Source organism: Trachemys scripta, chromosome 11, assembly GCF_013100865.1.
Source record: "Trachemys scripta elegans isolate TJP31775 chromosome 11, CAS_Tse_1.0, whole genome shotgun sequence".
In the NCBI taxonomy this organism is placed as follows: domain Eukaryota; kingdom Metazoa; phylum Chordata; order Testudines; family Emydidae; genus Trachemys; species Trachemys scripta.
The window spans coordinates 3,846,973-3,867,612 of NC_048308.1; the positions used below are offsets into that span (position 1 = coordinate 3,846,973).

The 20,640-nt window shown below is 52.1% G+C and overlaps 1 protein-coding gene across 7 annotated transcripts in view; it reads left to right on the plus strand.

Moving 5' to 3' along the window:
• BIN1 (bridging integrator 1) overlaps positions 1-20,640 on the plus strand; it is a 150,380-nt gene that overhangs the window by 64,921 nt on the left and 64,819 nt on the right. For all 7 annotated transcript variants that reach the window (XM_034786371.1, XM_034786372.1, XM_034786375.1 and 4 more), the window contains exons 2-4: positions 7,465-7,545; positions 18,345-18,399; positions 19,130-19,224. In XM_034786371.1, the coding sequence (XP_034642262.1) occupies positions 7,465-7,545; positions 18,345-18,399; positions 19,130-19,224 (231 nt within the window). The remainder of the gene's footprint in view (positions 1-7,464; positions 7,546-18,344; positions 18,400-19,129; positions 19,225-20,640) is intronic.

The window sequence follows — 20,640 nt, forward strand, 5'->3', positions numbered from 1 at the left end:
CGCCGTAGCGTGCTAGGATTTTAGAGACCAAGGGCTGAGGAGGGTGTCCGGCTGGGGTTTTTTATTAATGCTCATGTGCCCAGATCAATGCTTCTGGCCGCTATTGGCGTGTGTGGCCTGACTGCAGACAGCAGCTGCCGGACTGTCTTTCCTGTCTGATCCATCCTTGGCTCTCCAGGCCTGGGTGCTGGGGCTGCGTCAGGATCTTAACTTGCCACATCTCAGAACAGGCAAATCTGCTCCATTAATAGGTATAAAGAGCCTGAAGTTTCCATCCTAACTTGATCTGGCTTTGCAGTGATCCGAGGGATTAAGCGCTGTCACTCGAGGGTGGGCGGGGGGGAATAACGCCTGTGCTCCTGGCAGAGGGACGTTGTCCTATGAGCTCACTGTTTATTAACAGCCGGAATGGACATGTGCTGCTGGCTGCTTTATGGTTCAGGCCAACCTCTCCCCTCGCTTGGTTGGCACCTGTGGGTGTGCGTGTTTTTCCTGACCCCAAGCTGTGCCATATGACATCCCCTGGCATGGAGCTGTCAGGCTGGTGACCCGTCATTTGCCCACTCTCTTTTTTTGGTGTGGTCTCCTTAAAAATAAACCCCCTTTCCCTTACCCCACTTCCCATCATGGGGTTCCCTGAGGCTGTAGATTCCTCTGCTTTGCATGTCCCTCTCTGTCTCTTAGCTGCCAGCCTTCCAAGGGCAAGACTTGGCCTTAGGTGCTGTTATGTTGTTGGCCGCTGCACTCCTGGCCTGGGTGGGTAAGAGCTTGGGGGACGAATCTGAGTTCTGAGGAATGGAGGACACTTAGGAGCAGTGCTTAATATGTGCCTGGTCCGAGCCCCGGCGACTCTCGGCTTGGCAGTTTGTAGCCCTGGCACCTCTGGGCTTGCCACAGAGGCAAGTTAGGAAAGTAAAAAAATTGCTTGAGCCCCGGCACCTCTTTCATTCCCAATTAAGCACTGCTTAGCAGCACCGCAACAGAGCTCCAAAGGAAAGGGGAGCTAGATCTTCTGGATGGATGGAGACCCATGGGTGTAAGGGACAGACCTAGGTTTGAGGACTCTGATAAGTAGCTTGTGCGTAAGAAGTATGGTGCATTTGAAATGCAAGGCCAGTTCCCAGGCATGCAGGAGCACAAGGGAGTCCGTTTAGTAGCCTTTTCCTTATCATTTCCTGTGACTAGTATTCTGTCTGTTTGCACATACAAGCACCGAAGGCTCTTTCAAACCTTTGAGCTCTGGCAACATACTCTGCATTCCTGTCTGAGTTAAATGACCCCTCCAGAGTCCTGAAAGCATCCTGTTATCAGCCAGACACATGTGCCCATTAAAAAGCCTCTTTAGATGAGGGACAGTTCTCTTGATCTTCTTATGAGGGCCTTTGTCCCTGCTTGGAATCTGCAGACAGAAATATCTGATCAATGTCATTGACAAGTGCACCTGTAAAGCAGGTTTCATGGAGTGCTAGCGATGTAGAAAATCCACCCTCAGCACTGGATGACCTTTGGCAGGAAGCCCTCCTCTGGCCCATGGTAACGCCTGGAGTACATCTGAACATCTGCTCAGTGAGTGACATCCTTCCTGGAAGTATTACATCACAGCTGAGAATGTCACCAGGCCGAGGCATTACTCCGGTGCTGCCATGGATGGTCCTTCCTGGCTTTCGGGATTTCTGCCTCTAGAGATGACCATGAAACCCTGGTGTGGATATGTAACCTCCTCAGGAGCATCCAGGCAACAGAAGCAGCGGCATGCGCCCCCTCCGGCTCTTACGCGGAGGCGCGGCACCAGGCAGCTCTGCGTGCTGCCCCGTCCATAGCCACCGCCCCTGCAGCTCCCATTGGCCATGGTTCCCAGTTAATGGGAACTGTGGGGGGCGGTACTTCGGGTGGGCCCTGTGTGCAGAGCCCCCTGGCCCTGTGTGCAGAGCCCCCTGGCCCTGGCTGCCCCTATGCGTAGGAGCCTGAGGGGGAACATGCCACTACTTCCGGCAGCCACACGGAAAGCCCCCGACCCCACTCCCTGGTGAGAGCGCGAGGGCCAGATTAAAAGGTCCAATGGGCCGGACATGGCCCGTGGGCCATAGTTTGCCCACTCCTGGTCTAGCTCCACCTTCAGAACGGCCATCCATTGGCCCTGGCCCTCGCTGCCCATCCAACTTCCCTTTCCTGCCACTCCCCACTTAGCTACCACATGTACCTTTTGTATGGTTGCCCGATCAGGAGTTTCTGATTCACATTCATCCCTGGTGTAACTCCACTGGAGGAACAGCCAGCGCGGGAGTTGTCCAGTTATTTCTGACCCGAAAGGCAAAATCTCTCTGGCTAGGCTGCCACTGCTGGCTCTTTAGGGCAGAAGCTTCTCGGATCACTCTCTGTGCCATGCTGTCCGCTCGTCAGTAGCTCTGCCAGCTTCTGGGAGCCCATTCTTTTTTAATCCATGTTTTCACTGCAGCCCTAGAGGGAGACGCCCTCTGTATCTTCAGCCTCACAATTTGCCTCCTATAACACAGGATGAACCCGACTTAGGGTTGCTGGCGCCTGGTTTTTGACTGGAATGCCATGTTGAAAAGGGACCCTGGCAGCTCCCTGCTAAAAGTCTGGTTGGCCGAAGCAGCCGGCATGTTCCTCTGGCTCCTAGGCGCAGGGGTGGCCAGGGGGCTCCACATGTTGCCCATCCCTGCAGCGCAGGTGCCGCCCTGAGCATTGGCTCTGCAGCTCCCATTGGCCAGGAACTGCAACCAATGGGAGCTGCAGGGGCAGCACCTGCGGACGGGGACAGCGCATGGAGGGCGGCCAGGGGGCTCTGACTAGGAGCCGGAGGGACATGTCACCACTTCCTGGGAGCACCCTGAACCCCAAACCCCTGCCCCAGCCCAGAGCCCCTTCCTGCAAACAAACTCCCTCTCAGTGCCCTCATCCCCTCCTGCCCTACCCCGGAGCCCCCTCCCACACTCTGAACCCCTTGGCCCCACCCCCAGCCCCCTCCTGCACCCTAAACCCTGGATTGAGCAACGGGGGGGGTGGTCTTGGAGAAGGGGCGGGGTAGGGGCGGAGCCATGGGAAAGTGGGCGGGGTAAGGGAGTGCAGTTTTCTGCAATCAGAAAGTTGGCAACCCTAACCCCATTGTCTATTTGGTGTGTGCCCTGCTGTGTGTCTGATCCACAGAGCACGGAGGGGTCTTTTATAGCTCCCAGCTACAGCACCTATTCCTTTAGCTCAAGTTGTAGAGACTTCTAGCTCTGGAGGTCCCAGGTTCAAGCCCCGGTCCCAAGGAAGATAGTTCTCATCACAATTGCAGGTGTCATTTTTTTCCCTCTTGCTGTTACATGAATACCCCAGAGATCCCCGCCTCCCGCCCACGCAGGCAGAGGAGCGAAACGCAGTCACTCTAATCTAGATAATCTGACCACAGCCGGAGCCGGGGCTGTGCGGACCAGGTGCTGAATGACTGAACAGATTTATCGTGCACCGCCCCAGTGTGAGTTGCTGTACCTCCCTGGTGCTCGCGACCTTGAGGAAAGGTTGCAAGCCCTCACACGGGCTGCGTCAGCACGCTGCTAATTCCATCAGCTGGCTGTGTAACTGCATGGACTGGCCAGTGGGTGCATGAAGTCTCTTTCTTAACACTGTGCTCCAAAAAAAAAAAGGCAGGATGTGACTTCTGTCATGCTATCAAAACCACTATGCTGTTGCCTCAGGCAGGAGCGACATCAGAGAGGCGAGTGGCAGAGGGCTTAAGTTGTGGTCACAGCTTTTAGGTCACCGGCGTGACGGAAGTTGCTAGTACAGTTGCCCTGGGTGTCCCCCATGCAAGGAGCTGGGAGAAATCCCTAGTGGCTGTCCCAACAGGCACCATATTAGCCCCGCCCCCGCGTATGCACTTATTGGTGGACTTCTTGGAGAGGATCCAGACATGATGGTCCGCGGAGGCCGATCCCCCTCAGCTGCGAGTGAAAACAGATTGTCAGGGCCCGGCTTGAGCGTGTTCCAAGCAGGGAGAGTGAGCTTTGCTTTCCCGGTCTGTCAGTTGGGTGCTGTCCACTTGCGTTAATTCCATACCCTCTTGCAGGGGGCAAAAAGTCTGGGGGAGGGCACAGAAGGGGACGGGGTAGCAAGGGGCTGGCTTCCCTTATAACCAGAGGGCTGGGGGAATGGAGAATAACCAGACGCAGTGCCGCTAGGCCTCCCAGAGGACGTGGCTCTTGGAAACCTGAGTTGGGGCCACTGGCCCGGGTTGCCCTTTTGCAGGGCTCTCCCGGCTGGAACGCCCCATTCCTCCAAGCTCAGTTTATCCACAACACCCTGCACCCAGGAGGGGTTGGGCCTTTCCCTGCTCACCTGTTTTGAGGTTCTGTGGACTCCCGCTGCTGCTACCCCTACCTGGTCTGGAAAGTTTTTTAACTGGCCCAGGGCCAGGGCAGCTAGGAAATCCAGTCTCTGCTTCTACCTGTTGGCAGAGTCGGGTAGGACTAAGAACAGGGACTAAGCCCTGCCCCCTCTCCCGCACTCTAACTCCCTCCCAGAGCCTGCACCCCATCCCTGGGCCCCCTCCTGCACCCCAACCTCCTGGCCCAGCCCTGAGCCCCCTCCTGCACTCCAAGCCCCTTCGCCCCAGTCCAGAGCTCCTTCCTGCAGCCCAAGCCCCTCATCCCAGGCCCCACCTCAGAGCCTGCACCCCCAGCTGGAGCCATCACCCCCTTCCGCACCCCAACCCCCTGTCCCAGCCCAGTGAAAGTCAATGAGGGTGAGGGAGAGCGAGCGATGGTGGGAGTCAGGCTGGAGTGGGGGCGGGGCCTTGGGGCAAGGGCAGGAGTGTTCAGTTTTGTGCGATTAGAAAGCTGGCAACCCTAACTGTGGGCTCTCTCCCTGCTTAAGTGGTGGTGGGGAGTTTAAGTGAACCAAAATCGCTTGACATCCTTAATTACAGCCTTAGGGCCTTGCTGTGTACCTCTCCCTCATCCCCCACACTTGTGCTTTTGGATTGATGCTGCTGATAGGAGAGGTTTCGGGGTGCAGAATTAATGTTTGTTAGGCTGCGCTTTCTACTTCAAGCATAATCTGTGTGCATAACGCTTGGCGTGTGCATGTAACCCTCTGTGTGTGCACGTACATATGTGTTGTATTCATGACCAGCCCATGCCTCTGAACCCGCTGGCTGGCTGGGAATACCACGTGCCCTTTCTGAACACAGCATGCATAGTGTGCCTTCTCCCCCTCTCCATCAATGTCCTTCTCCCTGAGATGCTCCCCAGGGTCCCCACGGCTCCAGAACGGGAATTGCCCAAGGCAGGGTCAGTCAGTCCTGACCTCCTCTACAGCTGGAATCCATCCCGCTGCCCCTGACAGGCTGTATCGTGGGTCTCCCTGGATGGGAAGTGACCAAGCACTCTGTGGAGAGTGTGTTGAAGGGGAACTTCTGATAGGGGAAGTGCCCTGATAAGGATTTACTTGGCCTGGGGCCAGCTATGTTGTACAAAGAGCTCTTGCTGTGAAGAGGAGACTAGCTAGTCGGTGTGGTTATCAGGTGTGGGGAGATGGGTGCATGGTCCCCTGGCCGCCTCCTGGCACCAGCTGGAATTGAATACCATTTGATCAGGGCCCTTTTACCCCTTAGCGACCAGGTACCCCAAATCTGGTGTGTGTTTCTGTGAGAAGAGGGAAGTTGGTGTTCCCTCTCCTCCACGTCTTTTGTGTCTCTCCCCTTCCTTATATACCGTCAATTGCCTTCCCTCTCGTGAGCTGGAGGGTCCAGCAATCCTGGGAGGGGGAAAAAAATGATCTCCTGACTGGACCTGATTCTGTGCTGCTTGGTATCCCGTGCAATCATTTATGCTTGTGCTTGTTCATTAATGATCTGGAGGATGATGTGGATTGCACCCTCAGCAAGTTTGCAGATGACACTAAACTGGGAGGAGTGGTAGATATGCTGGAGGGAGGGATAGGATACAGGGGGACATAGACAAATTAGAGGATTGGGCCAAAAGAAACCTGATGAGGTTCAACAAGGACAAGTGCAGAGTCCTGCACTTAGGACAGAAGAATCCCATGCACAGTTACAGACTAGGGGCAGGTCTTCACTACGGCGCAGCGGGGGGGGGGAGATGTCGATTTAAGATATGCAAATTCAGCTACAGGAATAGCGTAGCTGAATTCGACCTATCGGAGCCGACTTACCCCGCTGTGAGGATGGCGGCAAAATCGACCTCCGCAGCTCCCCGTCGACGGCGCTTACTCCCACCTCCGCTGGTGGAGTAAGAGTGTCTATTTGGGGATCGATTGTCGCGTCCCGATGAGATGCGATAATTCGATCCCTGAGAGATCGATTTCTACCCGCCGATTCAGGCAGGCAGTGTAGATCTAGCCTAGGGACTGCAGAAAACGACCTAGGGGTTACAGTGGACGAGAAGCTGGATATGAGTCAACAGTGTGCCCTTGTTGCCAAGAAGGCTAACGGCATTTTGGGCTGTATAAGTAGGAGCATTGTCAGCAGATTGAGGGATGTGATCATTCCCCTTTATTCGACATTGGTGAGGCCTCATCTGGAGTACTGTGTCCAGTTTTGGGCCCCACACTACAAGAAGGATGTGGAAAAATTGGAAAGAGTCCAGCGGAGGGCAACAAAAATGATTAAGGGGCTGGAGCACATGATTTATGAGGAGATGCTGAGGGAACTGGGATTGTTTAGTCTGCAGAAGAGAAGAATGAGGGGGGATTTGATAGCTGCTTTCAACTACTTGAAAGGGGGTTCCAAAGAGGATGGATCTAGACTGTTCAGTGGTACCAAATGACAGAACAAGGAGTAATGGTCTCAAGTTGCAGTGGGGAAGGTTTAGGTTGGATATTAGGAAAAACATTTTCACTAGGAGGGTGGTGAAGCACTGGAATGCGTTACCTAGGGAGGTGGTGGAATCTACTTCCTTAGAGGTTTTTAAGGTCAGGCTTGACGAAGCCCTGGCTGGGATGATTTAGTTGGGAATTGGTCCTGCTTTGAGCAGGGGGTTGGACTAGATGACCTCCTGAGGTCCCTTCCAACCCTGATATTCTATGAAAGCAAGTGTAAAATACTGCACGCTCAGGATTCCCCGCTCACGGACACCGGAGTTAGTGTGTTGCACTCATTCAGCTCAAGGTGCGAGGCAGCAGGGTCCCTCCTTTGCTGGCCTCCTCAACAAAACCAGACAGGATCCATCCTGTTGCTGTTGCCGCGTTCGCCCTCACCCTGGGTGGAGGCTGGGCTCGGATCGCTGAAGTAGCGTTCCCAGCAGAGCTGAGCAGGCATGAGCACACCCTGACTCAGCTCTGCACAAGCCTCTCCAAGGGCTGAGCGCAGGGACGGGAGAGGCTTCCCTCTTTCTGTCTGATGAGCCAAGAAGCCGCCACAGACTGCTCCTGCCTCGTACAGTTTTGTGTCAGCCTTGTGACCTCCGGGTTAAAGCCTCCTCTTCTGTTCCCCGCCTGCAGGTCTTGCAGAAGCTCGGCAAAGCGGACGAAACAAAAGACGAGCAGTTTGAGCAGTGCGTGCAGAACTTCAACAAACAGCTGGTAAGTGACTTGGTGATATGTAATTACACACTGGGCCCTAGTGCTGCAGGGGGCTTTTGGAAATGAACATGCAATTAAGGCACTTACAAACAAAGCCATAGTCACACAGAAGTTACCCACCCACCTGTAAGCGCCCTACTGTGCATACACACCAGATCACGCTAATCTCTTATTTCATTTCCTCGCCACATGGAAAAAGGCCAGTTTAGGTCCAAAATTTAGGTTTAATAATATCTAATCTGAGTAGCAACATTTCCATATTTCCCCCTCTTTTCATAAACTCAGTTTAACAGTGGTTTGCTACGTGCATTCCTCTGGCAGCGTGGGAAACTCCGCCTGCCAGCCGCATTGTGCTAGTGCCAGAGAACCAGGAAATGAAACTAACATAACATTAGCCAATGTACCTTCCCTTTCCTCAGCTAAGTGAAATGCAAAAAAGTAAACAAACCGCATAAATGGTGAAAAGAAATACACTGCTGATACCCACAGCGTTATTTCCCTTTTTGTATCTGTTTGCTAAGTCCAACCAATCGTGCGTGTGTGTGTGTGCGTGTGTGTTTCACTGCTGCATTTTAACAAAATGTATTATGTCTATTACTATTGCGCCTAGGAGTTCTAGTCCTGGACCAGGACACCATTGTGCAAACACAGCACAAAAATAAAGGTATGTTTGCAGGATGGCAAGAAAACACATTGATTTGTAGGCTTTTCATACATAGTTGTCGCATCATATTCTCTATCTAGAGCGCGTTGCCACTTGGACTGGAAACTGTAGCTAATGGGAGGGATTTTGGAAAAGAGAGGCTAAAGGGCGAGTGGGCTGGAGGGAGCGACTTATGAGGAAAGCATGAAATAGCTAAGCACGACCTCACACAGGAATGAGGGGACATGATAACTCTGGTAGAGAGAGGGCCGTAGAGACCTCTGCATAAGAAGGCAAATCTGAATGCTGGAAGATTTCTCGATAGCCCTTGTTTAAGGCATTCAGAGCTAGACTGAGGGATGGGATGAGTCCCCAAGTGGGAGTTGCACACGCAACAGGAACGCCTTAATTTATACTGGGTATTAAAGGATAGATCCTGGTTTTAATATCTCTCAGCTCTTTCCTGACCAACCTCCCGGTCCCCTTCTGCCAATCAGTCTCTCTGCCTGGCTCCCTTCCTCCCCTCCGTCCATAGACTTTCCTTCCCACTCCTCCAGATACCTCTCCCTTATTCATGCACACAGAGAGTCCATTTCCACATGCACCCTTCCCCCTCCTGCTACTGCATCCATACGTCCCCAGCCCCAGAGAACCCATTCTGTGCTGGTACTGCTCAGCGACTGTTCCATTGCCTTTCTGCGGCCTGTCCCCAAGTCCCAGAACCACAGACGTTAGTAATGGAATGACCTACTAGGTCATCCAGCCCACTCGTTCACTGAATGTACTTAGGAGCCCTGTCCAGTGTCGGCTAGCCATTGCTGCGTAACACCCAGGGCACAGCAAAACTCAGAAGTGTGCTTCCATCACATCCCTGAACTAGTCCCAGGCCTTGTCCTCGGCCATAGTTCCCTTTCTGCTGCTGAATACAGAGTCCCATGATGAGATTTTAGGGTCCCTTGGTCTCGCATTAGACTCGCCTAATCCAGAGACTCACCTATGGATCCCTCAAGGCCTCTGTCCTGCCTCTGGCAACAGTGGTAGCTGGTGCGTCAAAAGGAAGTGCAAAACCCCTGTCGCGTGTCTCGGTGATTGTGCAGTGTTGTTATATGTGGGGGAGAAGTGTTTCTCGCAGCTGATGTGGTATCGTGAAATGCAATTTGCCCTTAATATTTGTTGCTTGACTAGCTATCAGCGGCCATGGAATTATATGACCCTTTCTAAAAGGAAACCAACAGCTCCCTGCCCACCCAAAACCCCCCATTAAATCTAGCCACCCTCCTGCGGCAGTGAGTTCCACAGTGCATCAATATGAAGCATTTCGTTTTCGTGTATCCTGAATGGTGTGGTGTTCAGTTTCATACTGCCCTCTCTGTTCTCTTCTTAGGGGACAGTACAAGGAAGGAGTAACTATGCCACTCAGTTAACTGATCGTAGGACTGGGAGCTGCTCTGTACCCGTCCCTTGTCCTCTCTTTGCCTCTCAATTTCCCCATGTGTAAAAAAGGGATGGTGCCTGTTTTGCAGGGAGTGTCATAAACCTGGATTAGTTTGATTGTGCAGCACTCTGAAAATGCCAGGGGTAATTATTATGATGTTGGCTCAGATATGCTGGAAAAAGAGCTCTATATATAGATGAGATTTCTGTGGACTTCCTTATAAAGGGCTTGTCTATGCAGGGAAATGGACCAGAATAGCTGCTGTGGAATAAGCATTTCTGGAATAGCTCCATGTGTGAACGCTCGATTCCAGAATGATTAGCGTGCTCGCAAACTACACTAATCATTCCAGAATAAAGTGACTGAATAGAGGATCTACCCCAGGTGTGCAATCGCTTATTCTGCAGTGTGGACAATTCCCCCATGTAGACCATTCCAGAGAAGGCCCCTGAGGTCAAAACTTAAGGTTTTGAGAAAAGTTGGGCTCAGACCCTCAGAGATGTTTAGGTGCTTAACTCCCATTGGATTTAGAGCCAATGGGAGTTAGGCACTTAAATACCTTTTTGGGTCTGGGCCTTGATCTCTTGCAGCAAGGGGCTGAAGATTTGTATCCAGTTTAGCATTTCATTGGGCTGGAATTGACTGGGGTGCATCCACAGGGCTATTGAAGCAGGAGGGGAGGGAAACTGCAGATAAGCAGATAGCCCCGATCCTTGTCTGCTAGCTCAGTCAGAGGGGCCCTGAATTGAGTCATCTCAGTGGGTGTTTCTGGGTATGGGCTATTTGTGAATATAGGCCAGGATGGGTAAGGAATGGTGTGCCTAGCCTCTGTTTGTCAGAGGGTGGAGATGGACGGCAGGAGAGAGATCACTTGATCATTGTGACCTGTTAGGTTCACTCCCTCTGGGGCACCTGGCATTGGCCACTGTCGGCAGACAGGATACTGGGCTGGATGGACCTTTGGTCTGACCCAGTATGGCCATTCTTATGGGACAGAGATAGTTAGCTCTCTCCTTCCCCCAAGGCATCCTGTGGTTTCTCCAAGTGGTGGGTGGGTGTAGGGGGGGAGCCCCTGCTGTATAAGCCACCCTGTGTCCATTCAAAGCAATGCAAGAATCTCTCTTTGCAGTCTGTGAATGGTAGGAGCTCTCTGCTTAGACAGGTGGACTTTGCTACGTGACACAGGAGCTGAACATGGCCTTGCATCTGCAGAGCTATAGATGGCCCCACACGCTGGGGCTCGTAGGGCTTGATGAGGCATCACAACTGGGCTGTTAGGCTAATCCTCGTGATGGGCTAAATTTGGCTGTTAACCTCCAGCCTGGATCCTTGGAATGCCCCTCCCCTCCCCCAGCTCCCTTGCCCAAATGTCACTTGTATACAGCCACCACCATAGTCCCCAGCCACTCGATGCATGTCGCCCAGAACTGGAAACGGGGCATGCTGGAAAAAGGGAAGGGGGACCCTGGACTCAAGAGGTTGGACCTGTGTTACTCACCCGATGCCTCTGAATGTCGCTGGCCTGGGAGGGAGGAGAGTTGAAGGCTTGGCGTGGAATCCAGGCCTGGCACATGGCAATGCTACCTGCGTCTAGCTGGCGGAGTTGCTGTGTTTTTTGATACCCTGGTGTCTGTCACTCATGTGGAACCTCTGGGCTGGTCTACACTGTTTGACAGCACGTGTTTGTGATAAGGGCTCCTGTCTCTCTTGCTCTCATGTGATGGCCGGGAGCTACAACTGTTACTGGCGAAGGCTGGGTCTTTCTAGACTCGTTCCATCAGGGCTGAGGTCAGCACCACTCCCCACCGCATGTACCAGTCAGTGTGGTTGCCCCTTGTGCAGAGCAAAACATTTCTCTTCGGCTTCCAGAATCTGATTGATTGCTTTCAGCAGTGCTGTTTCCTAGTCCTTGGGGTGGATTTAAGGTTTTGTGGGGCCCTGGGCCAGAGCAAGTGGGTGACCCCTCCCAACCCCTTCCGCCTGCAGTCCTGCCCCAGTTCTGCCTGCGGCCCTGCCCATGCACCCACCCTGTTCTGTCCTGCCCTGCCCTGCCCCATTCCATCCACGGTCTACCTCATTCCACCTCCTCCTGCGGTCCCGCTCCTTTCTGCCCCCCTCCCCCCAGCCGCAGGGCCATAGGGGCGAGTGGGGGCTCCCCCAGCCCTGAGGTCATGGCAAGGAGCTACAGCTTCTCCAGTCCCAGGGCCGCAGCTGGGGTCTGGGCACTGGGGCTTCCCCTGTCAGCCAGCGCTCCTGCCGGGACCAGGTTCAGGGGCGTAGTGACTTCCCCCGCCCTGCCCGGCACTCTTGCTGGGGAGCAGGGGCACCCATTTTTCTAGGGCCCCTGGGTATGGGCTCCATCAGCCCAGTGGCTAATAATCCGCTACTAGGGGGAAGTATGGGATTTAGTTGCCCATACGTTCACAGACATGAGGGCTGGAAGTCTCTTACCAAACGCAGAAGTGCCAATGTCAAAATCCAATGAGCAATGACTTTCAGGACCAAATTTTCAGTGAGCTTCCTTCACTGCGCCCTGCTGAACTGCGGAGCGTGCCTTGTTTTGTGTGCGTGAAGCTCATACGCTGGCTGGCTGTTTTTTTCCCAGACACAGTTAAGGAAAGATGCCTTGAGCTTTCAGGGTGGACATCCTGCTGATACCAGAACGTTAACTACTCCCACCGCTGACCCAGAGTCTGTGCTGCTCTTCCACCTTAGCTTGGTTTTCTTGGCATTTGTGGATTTTAATAGATATTTCATTGAATCCTTCTACATTTGTGATTATTTAAAGAATATTGTGCAACCACATTTCTTTTTTGATCAGCCTAAAAAGATACAGCCTTCTTCCCCTTAGACAAAACAATAATGCTGAGAAAAGGGTTTACGTCCTGTATTACAGGGGTCTATTGGTCTCTAATTCTGCAGTGGCCTGACCGTGTTAGAAACCCACTCTGCCCTCAGGGCTTTATGGAGCATCTTGTAAGTGGCCACTTACGGGGCGTTAATTCTTCTATGTAGAGTCCTTGACTGCTTCTTGAAAGCTGATGGTGCACTGTCATGGCTGGAGATATGTAAAGGCTTTGCCAGTGAAGCCATTATGGGCAGCTTGCAAAAGCAGGTGGTGGGTGTATGAAGAAAACCCAGTTGCTAAAGGTTCTTGGGGAAGCGTTAATGCTAAAAATAAAACCTGGCAGCTTTCTTATATGTGTGAGGGAACTGCTCTTAAATGCAAAATAACCTCTTTATGGAATCAATGGCTAACATGGAACAAATAAAGGAAATGCTAGGCATGGGCCTGCAGCAGATCTCCAGATCCAAACAACCCTGGAGTTTAGGAACGTTCAGGGAACTGGATACAGAGCTGAACTCTGCATAAAATATTCTAGCTAGAAGTGCATGTTCTGGTGAGGGGTTGTCTTGTTCTGAAACATCAGGCATTGGCGATGGTTGGAGAATGAAAGGGGATGGTGTGTTTTTCTGCTACCGTGTGTGTGTGTGTGTGTGTGTGTGTAATATATATAGTCTCCCTCACCAGGATTTACACAGTGTATCTGAATGGTGTCCCATGGCCGATCTACTAGGCACTATATCTAAAAGAATCTCCTTTCATCTGTTTATAAATTTGCTGCCAGACAACTCCCTGCAGCATTCTTGTGTTATTTTGGGACTGGCTGAGACCAGCATCTGATGGAAATGTACCCTCCCATTTGTAGCTCTGGTAGGGCCTGGTCATGTATGGTCAGATTTTCACAAGTTGTGTTGTAATAACTGGGCCTACACATTTCCCTGCGTTGTGAGCTCAATTGTGTTTAAAAAAAAAAAAAAAAAAAAGTGGTGACCGTTCACAAAATGTCGTCATGACCTATCACAACAAATCTTGGCGGGGAAAGGTAAGAAAGGGAGATGGACTGAATCAGTTCAACCAAAAAGGCCTCCTGATATAATTCAAGGACTGTGTTAAGATCATGCCAGCCAAACGAGAGAACTGCAGGACCGGAAATCAATGGAGCGAAATTGGGCCTAACTGGTGAACAAAATGAGAGCATATGGGTCATTCCATTCATCACTGCCTTTTTGGGGTCCTTAAAAGATGTGTGAGGGGAAAATTTGAACACAACAGTGGCTGACTAAAAGAAGCAGCAGATGTCTGCGAACAACAGCTGCTGCGAGCTTACCGTCATGGCCACCTTCCCCACCGTCTCTTGGGACCCAGGAGCTACGTACCAGCGTTGGGCCTTTGTCATCCTACTCCAGAGAGATGTCCTGACCAGACTGGGCCCGAGAAAGGGACCCAACTGACCTCTCCACCTCCATCTGCTTTGGTTAAATCCCAGGCACCAGCTGGGATATGAGACTTTTGTCACCCTTCCCCCGCATGTGTCCTTTTCCTTCCCCATCATATTTCTTTTTTTTCCGATACCTCTCCCTTGGCCTTCTGTCTAATAAGAGCCTGGTTAAGCTGGCCACAGCTGCTGGCAGCCTGTGACCAGAAAGGCAGCAAAAAGCAAGGCCTTAAACAGCCTGATGCTGGTACGAGTTTGCCAGGTCCCAGAGTGGCTGGTAAGAATGTGTACCACACCTGTGTCTTCCAGCAGCAAGGCTGCAGGTGAAAGTCAATGCCGGAGACGGAAACTGCATTTTCTGTTGTTGCTGTTCTCTTCTCTCCTTTTCTGTGGGTATTTGTCCCTTTTGGTCTTCTAGGAAGCTGGATCGAACTTTAACAGCTCCAGCCCATCTCGATTAACCTCTTCTCGTTTCCCCAAGAGGACAGGTATTGCCATCTTTAATACCATCAAAGAGCCTGTCAAACGGGTTTTTTCTTTATTAAAAACTGTCTACAGCTAAAGGGAAAGAGAACAAGGGAGGTTGTTAAAATGGAAGCCTTCCTTAACACTTTACATATCAAGTGCTTTCACTGTTTCCTTCTTTTTGGTATCTTTAATACAAGGTCAAAAAGAGTTTTAATCATGTGGTTGCCATGGTACTAAGCAAGCTGAGATCTTGGCACACCAAACTTTGAGTCTTGTTCAACACTGTTTCAGTGCTGGATAGCGGCAGCGTCATGTTAACACCTTTTTGTTTCTTTGGGCCCATTTAGTCCCACTAGATTACAGCAGTGGCTTCTAAGTCTGGAAGCCTCCATTTTTAGTTCACCAACTTTTGCCGTGTGTGGGAGGAGAGTTATCTGGAGGATGTGTCCTGTGTGCTAGTTCATGAGGCCTGACGTTGGACACCGCAAAAATGGGGGCACCCAAAATTTGCAGTTACTTTGGAAAATGTGGTTATCAAGGATACCTCCTCCCTTCCCCCCAACCCTTCCTCAAGCTGGAATCACTGGTTCCACAGAGTGAAAGTCCTAGAGCAGGGGTCCTCACAACACATTTTTTGATGGCCTCAGAGTGTGGCCACCAAATCTTGCTGGTGGCCGCTCTGACAATTTTTCCTAAAATACTTTAGGAAAAGCAAATAAATATGCGCGGATACACGTCCAAATCATTGCAATTTATTTATGTAAAGGTGGCTTTTTTTTTTTTTTTTTGCAGACTCTTCACTGACCTAAACAGACTAGAAACACAAATAAGATGCTTTGCACATTCTTGTCTTTTGTTGTTTGTTTCTTTTGCTTCTCTAGTAAGTCTGCAGCTGCAAAAAGTAATATTTGTATGCTTGTTAATGTCACTTCACAGCAGGCTTACTAGCTATCAGGGAGGCTGTGAAAAGTGGTATTAACAAGCATATAAATATCCATTTTCACAGCAGACTTACTCAGCCATGACAAGCCAGAGGACAAATTATCCCCTGGATGGGGAGGTGGGTAGGGAGACAGCAGGGGGTTAGGGCAGTGGGGGGATGGATGGGGAGGCAGCGGGGGCCAGGGGGTATGGGTGTGTGTGTGTGTGTGTGTGTGTGTGTGTGTGTGTGTGTGTGTGTGAGAGAGAGCCGAGGGCTTGCACCCGTGGTCGGGGTGCAGGGCTGGAGCCCGAAACCCCACAAGCAGGGCCTGCCACCCTGGGGCTGAAGCCCGAACCTTCCTGCCCCCGGGAAGGTGGGGAACTCACTGGCTGTCTGCTCCTTCTGCGTTTGTGGCTCCAGAGGGGGCAGGGCCCACCTCCTGCTGGTGGCCCTGGGGGAGGGGCCACAGCTTTGTGTGTTATTCCCCCCCCCCCCCCCCCCGCTGTGGCCACAGGAAAAGCTCCTGGTGGCCCCATTTGAAAAACGCTGCCCTAGAGGTTGTTTTTGTGTGATAGCCTTTTATGGCCCATCTCCCTGCCCCACCTGCCAACTTCCCTTGGCATTGCCAGGCTGTAAGTCGAGAGGTCTCCTCTGCAACCAAGAGGTGTGAGTGCTGCACACGAGATCAAAGCTGGCTTGAATGATAATAGCAGTGACGCTGCGGCGGGACGGGCCACGGCCTAGGCTGGCTCCGACCGCCTGGGACCCTGGTATGTACTCGAGTGGCTAGTCTGTGCTGCTGCACTTCGCTGCTCTAGTTATGTGAGCCAGCTTGAATCTAGCTAGATGAAAGCAAGTTCAGGTATGGGGGCACCTGCTGCAATCAGACCTCCTACTTGCAGTGTAGACATACCCTAAGGTTATGTTTTCACAGCAACTAGAGACCCGCGGCTGGCCTGCTCTAGCCAACTCAGGCTCGGGCTGGGTGGCTGTTTCACTTCTGTGTAGACTTCCGGGCTTGGGCTGGAGCCCAGTTTCTGGGACCCTCCCACCCCGCAGTTCTCCTATTCTTGCCCCACACATGGTCACTGTTCCTTCTCCCCAGACCCTCTGAATTTAGCACAGACACATTACTCTCTTCCAGCGGTTGATGTGGCAAAGTTTATTCTGGAGGGGACCTGTTTGATCTCAGCTCAGTGCGTGCAGCAGTGTTTGTAACGCCAGAGACGTCGGCATGAGCTCTGTTTTAGGGAAGGCGCGCTGAGGGCAAGAGGCAGGCGCCCGAAGAGTGGCGGATGATAGGAAACAGCTGCTTCCACAAAGATACTAAGTTTGAAGCTGTCAGAGAGCGCCTGCGAGCTCCCTCGTCAGCCTGTCAAGAAGCATTATGCTGGGGCGCCATGTGGAAAATTCAAGCTGGGAAGGACGACGGGAAACGAAATGTAACAATGTGTGATGCTGGTGCACGGCATAACAGCCACCCTCGAGCATCCTCGTGAAGTTTCACAGCTGCTTCCGGGGCTAGCAAAGTTCCAATGCAAGTGTCAATATAGGGAAACCAAACCTGTTTTTTCCCCTCTTACGACATCTGTCTCTCTCAAACTCTTCTTCAGCCTTTGTGTCTCAGAAGACCCTTAGACTTCTGATGCCATCTGAGCCAATGCTCACTCCACTGCAAAGCATCAGAGGATGGCAACATAAATCCAAATGAAAACAGAATCCATACGCTGTTTGATGTCACCACCATGCCTCTGCTGTCTTGCGCCTGCCTCTCCACTGCCTTCCCTCTTCTGGTGTTTGCATCTGCACAAAGTGGATGTAAAATGCTCCTTTTCTGACTTGATGTAGTGTGTTTACATCTCTTTACACAGATGTAAGTGATGACACATTGCAAGGCAGTGGTGAGTCGGGCCCAGGATATTTTAAGCATTCAATAAAAGGCAACATTTGCATCATATTGAGTGCTTCCAAAGTGGTCAAAGGTGTGTGTGTGTGTGTGAGATTGCAATGTTTTGATCGAGGTTCTTGTACTGTATGCATCACCATGATGTCTGATCGCCTCTGAAATCCAAAAAGCAAACCAGCGTAATTGTTATTTCTTAACCATTAGCTTCCAAATCCGTGAAATCCGGCGGAGGCAACAGAATGACATTTAAAAAAAAAAACGCATTAGGGTTTTCACCATTCATGCTAATTGTTTGTTTCCTGCAGCTTCACTCAGTTTGGACAGTAAGTGGAACAGTTCCGTGTCCCTTTCTAGCCCCTACATTGGTACAGCGCTGGTGTGTTTTGTGTTTCCGATATCCCAGGGGAAAGTTCAAACTGAAACTGCTCACAATAACGTAAAAAAAAATCAAGAATACATTGCTGCTTGTATTAGAGCTTATAACCTCCCCTCAAACCTACATGTTGGGCTCCTTTGTGGGATTCTAGAGCATCTGTCCCTCTGTTGGTAGGTCTACACTGCACACTAACCCTGGGTTCTGACTCCGGTTTGAGCCCAAGCCCCCTTTCCATTCACAAACAAATCAGTCTGACTCAGGTCAGCAATTACTCAGGACCCAGGTCCTAGGACCCTGCTGGGAGGAGTGGGGGTCAGAGCCTGAGTCCCACTGGGACTCCGGCCCAAACTCTGACTCAGGTCCACGCTGCAGAATTACAAAAGGTCTGGACATGTTAGCACAGCGGTAAGACCCGGGGCTGGCCAGGGTAAACCTGGGTTAATAATGCAGTGTAGACGCTCAAGCGTGGGTTGGACACACTGAATCCACAAGCCTAGGTCCCACAGAGCCTGGCTTAGAATGCAGTGTAGACACACCCTATGGGGATCAGGGCCTATTGGGCTAAACAGTCTCATCTGCCTTGATTTCTTGGTTCACTTTGCTCCATCCTGCATGGACAGGATCTTAGTCCTGTGTCGGCTCCTCAGCCGTCGGGCTGTATTGGGCAGTTTTGGATGTGGTGTTTCTTTCATAGCACAGATGAGTCCGGAACAAATCCATCTCACTCTGTACAAAACAATAACCGGCTGGCTTTTCCTTGTCTTCGCAGACAGAAGGCAGCAAGCTGCAGAAGGATCTCCGAACTTACCTGGCTTCTGTAAAAGGTAACGTCTGTGCAACTGGAGGTCTGTCACTTTTCCAACTGGAGGCACCGCAAATAGGGTTTTCCTGGCCATAGCTCTTCCGGCCCAGTGCAAGCAGGGTTTCCCGGAGCAACTGGCCTGGTGATGGAGCGCCGGTTTCACATCTCTTGCTCCTCCAGCTGGGAGGAGGGCTAGCTCAGTGGTTTGAGCATTGGCCTGCTAAACCCAGGGTTAGGAGTTCAATCCTTGAGGGGGCCATTTAGGGATCTGGGGCAAAAAGCTGCCTGGGGATTGGTCCTGCTTTGAGCAGGGGTTTGGACTAGATGACCTCTTGAGGTCCCTTCTAACCCTGATATTCTAAGGTTGTTCAGGCAGTCAGCAAGGTGGCTCTGGTGGGAGACATTGGGGTGCAGAGGCTGTTTTCTCTTCCTAGCAGCCAGGTGGGCTTGGTTTAGATTCGTAGGAGGCCACCTACTCTATCCTGCTAGGTGGGGATGAACACTGAATGTCCTGTTGTCTGGGTGACTAGATCCTTGAGCCCCTCTCCTCCTTTGCTTTACATCCATGTTATTGCGAGTTCAAGATGTATTAGCAAGGATCATGCTTGGGAAATATCCTGCCTTAAACTAGAATCAGGCGTCTGTTATCCATTCCATGCAGTCGAGTTCCTGCTAGCAATGGGGAGGGGCTCTTGGTGCCCTGGTGGAGCTCTGTCCCTCGGTTTTTGAGGCTGCCCTCTCTTCTCTCCTAGCAATGCACGAGGCCTCCAAGAAGCTGACGGAATGCTTGCAGGAAGTGTATGAGCCGGAATGGCCTGGGAGAGACGATACCAACAAAATAGCCGAGGTGAGACTCCATGCTGGGGCGGGAGGTCAGCCTCCGGGGGAGAGAGGATTAGCGGGACCAGTGCACTTACGTCCTACGCTCGGCTTGGGAGCCTTGCTGCGAGACATCTGTCTGGCAGCAATGATCCTAGGAAGACGAGATGGCTTTGGCCATCAGGAGCCGCTTCGGAGAGAATGTTGGCCCAAATGTGTCATGGGTGGGGACTGGGTGCATCCTCTATACACCCATCAGCACCAGGGGAAGCACTGGCTCTATCAGCCCTGCAAAAATGTGGATAATTGGCCGTCCCCAGGTAAACCCTCAGCATGGGCACTGTTTGTCCCAGCCTGGTCAGGATGTCTGGTCTCTTTTTCACTGGGGAAACAACGTTTAGAGTCACGCTAGGGTTAGGTTAGTTGGGGGAAGGCCCGCACATGGACTGGTAGATAAACCGAACAGACTGGGTCTTGGTACCTAGCTGGGAGTATGATCTAGCACAGTGGTCTCCAACCTTTTTATGCACAAGATCACTGGTTGAATTTAAGATCAACCCAGGATCTGCTCCGCCCCTTCCCCAAAGCCCTGCCCCACTCACTCTATCCCCCCCTCTCTCCATGGCTCACTCTTTCCCCATCCTCACTCACTTTCACAGGACTGGGGCAGGGGGTTGGGGTGCGGGTGGAGCTGGGGGCGAGGGGTTAGGAGTGTGGGAGGGGGCTTCGGGCTGAGCCTGAGGCAGGGGGTTGGGGTGGAGGAGGGGGTGAAAGGTGCAAGCTCTGGGAGGGAGTGTGGGTGCAGGAGGGGGCTCTGGACTAGGGAAGGGGGTTGGGGTGCAGGAGGGGGTGCAGGGTCTGGGAGGGACTTTGGGTGCTGGCTCAGGACTGAGGCAGAGGGTTGGGGTGCGGGGTCTGGGAGGGAGTTTGGCTGCAGGAGGGGGCTGCGCTTGCAGGCACAGACAGCACATGGAGATCCACTCCCGCTCCCCCCAGGGGCTGCAGAGACATGCCAGTCGCTTCCGGGAGCGGTGTGGGGCCAGGGCAGGCAGGCAGCCAGCCTCACTTAGCTCCACTGCGCCGCTGGCTGGAGATCACGATCGACTGTCAGAGGCTCCAGGTTGGAGCAGTTGATCACGATCGACTGGTTGGGGACCACTGGTCTAGCAGGTTGACTAGGAGAATCAGGACTTGTGGGTTCCATTTCTGCATCTACCGTGTGACCTGGGATATGCACTGTTGTTGTGGCTGTTTTGGTCCCAGCATATTAGAGAGACAAACTGGGTGAGATAATATCTCTTCTGTTGGTGAGAGACAAGCTTTTGAGCCTCACAGAGTTCTTCTTGATCTGGGATATGTCTGCCTCAGGTTCTCCAAAAGAGACGAGATCACTATCTCTGGGATGCTGGGAGGCTTTCCGATCGTACTGTGCTTGGAGATCCCT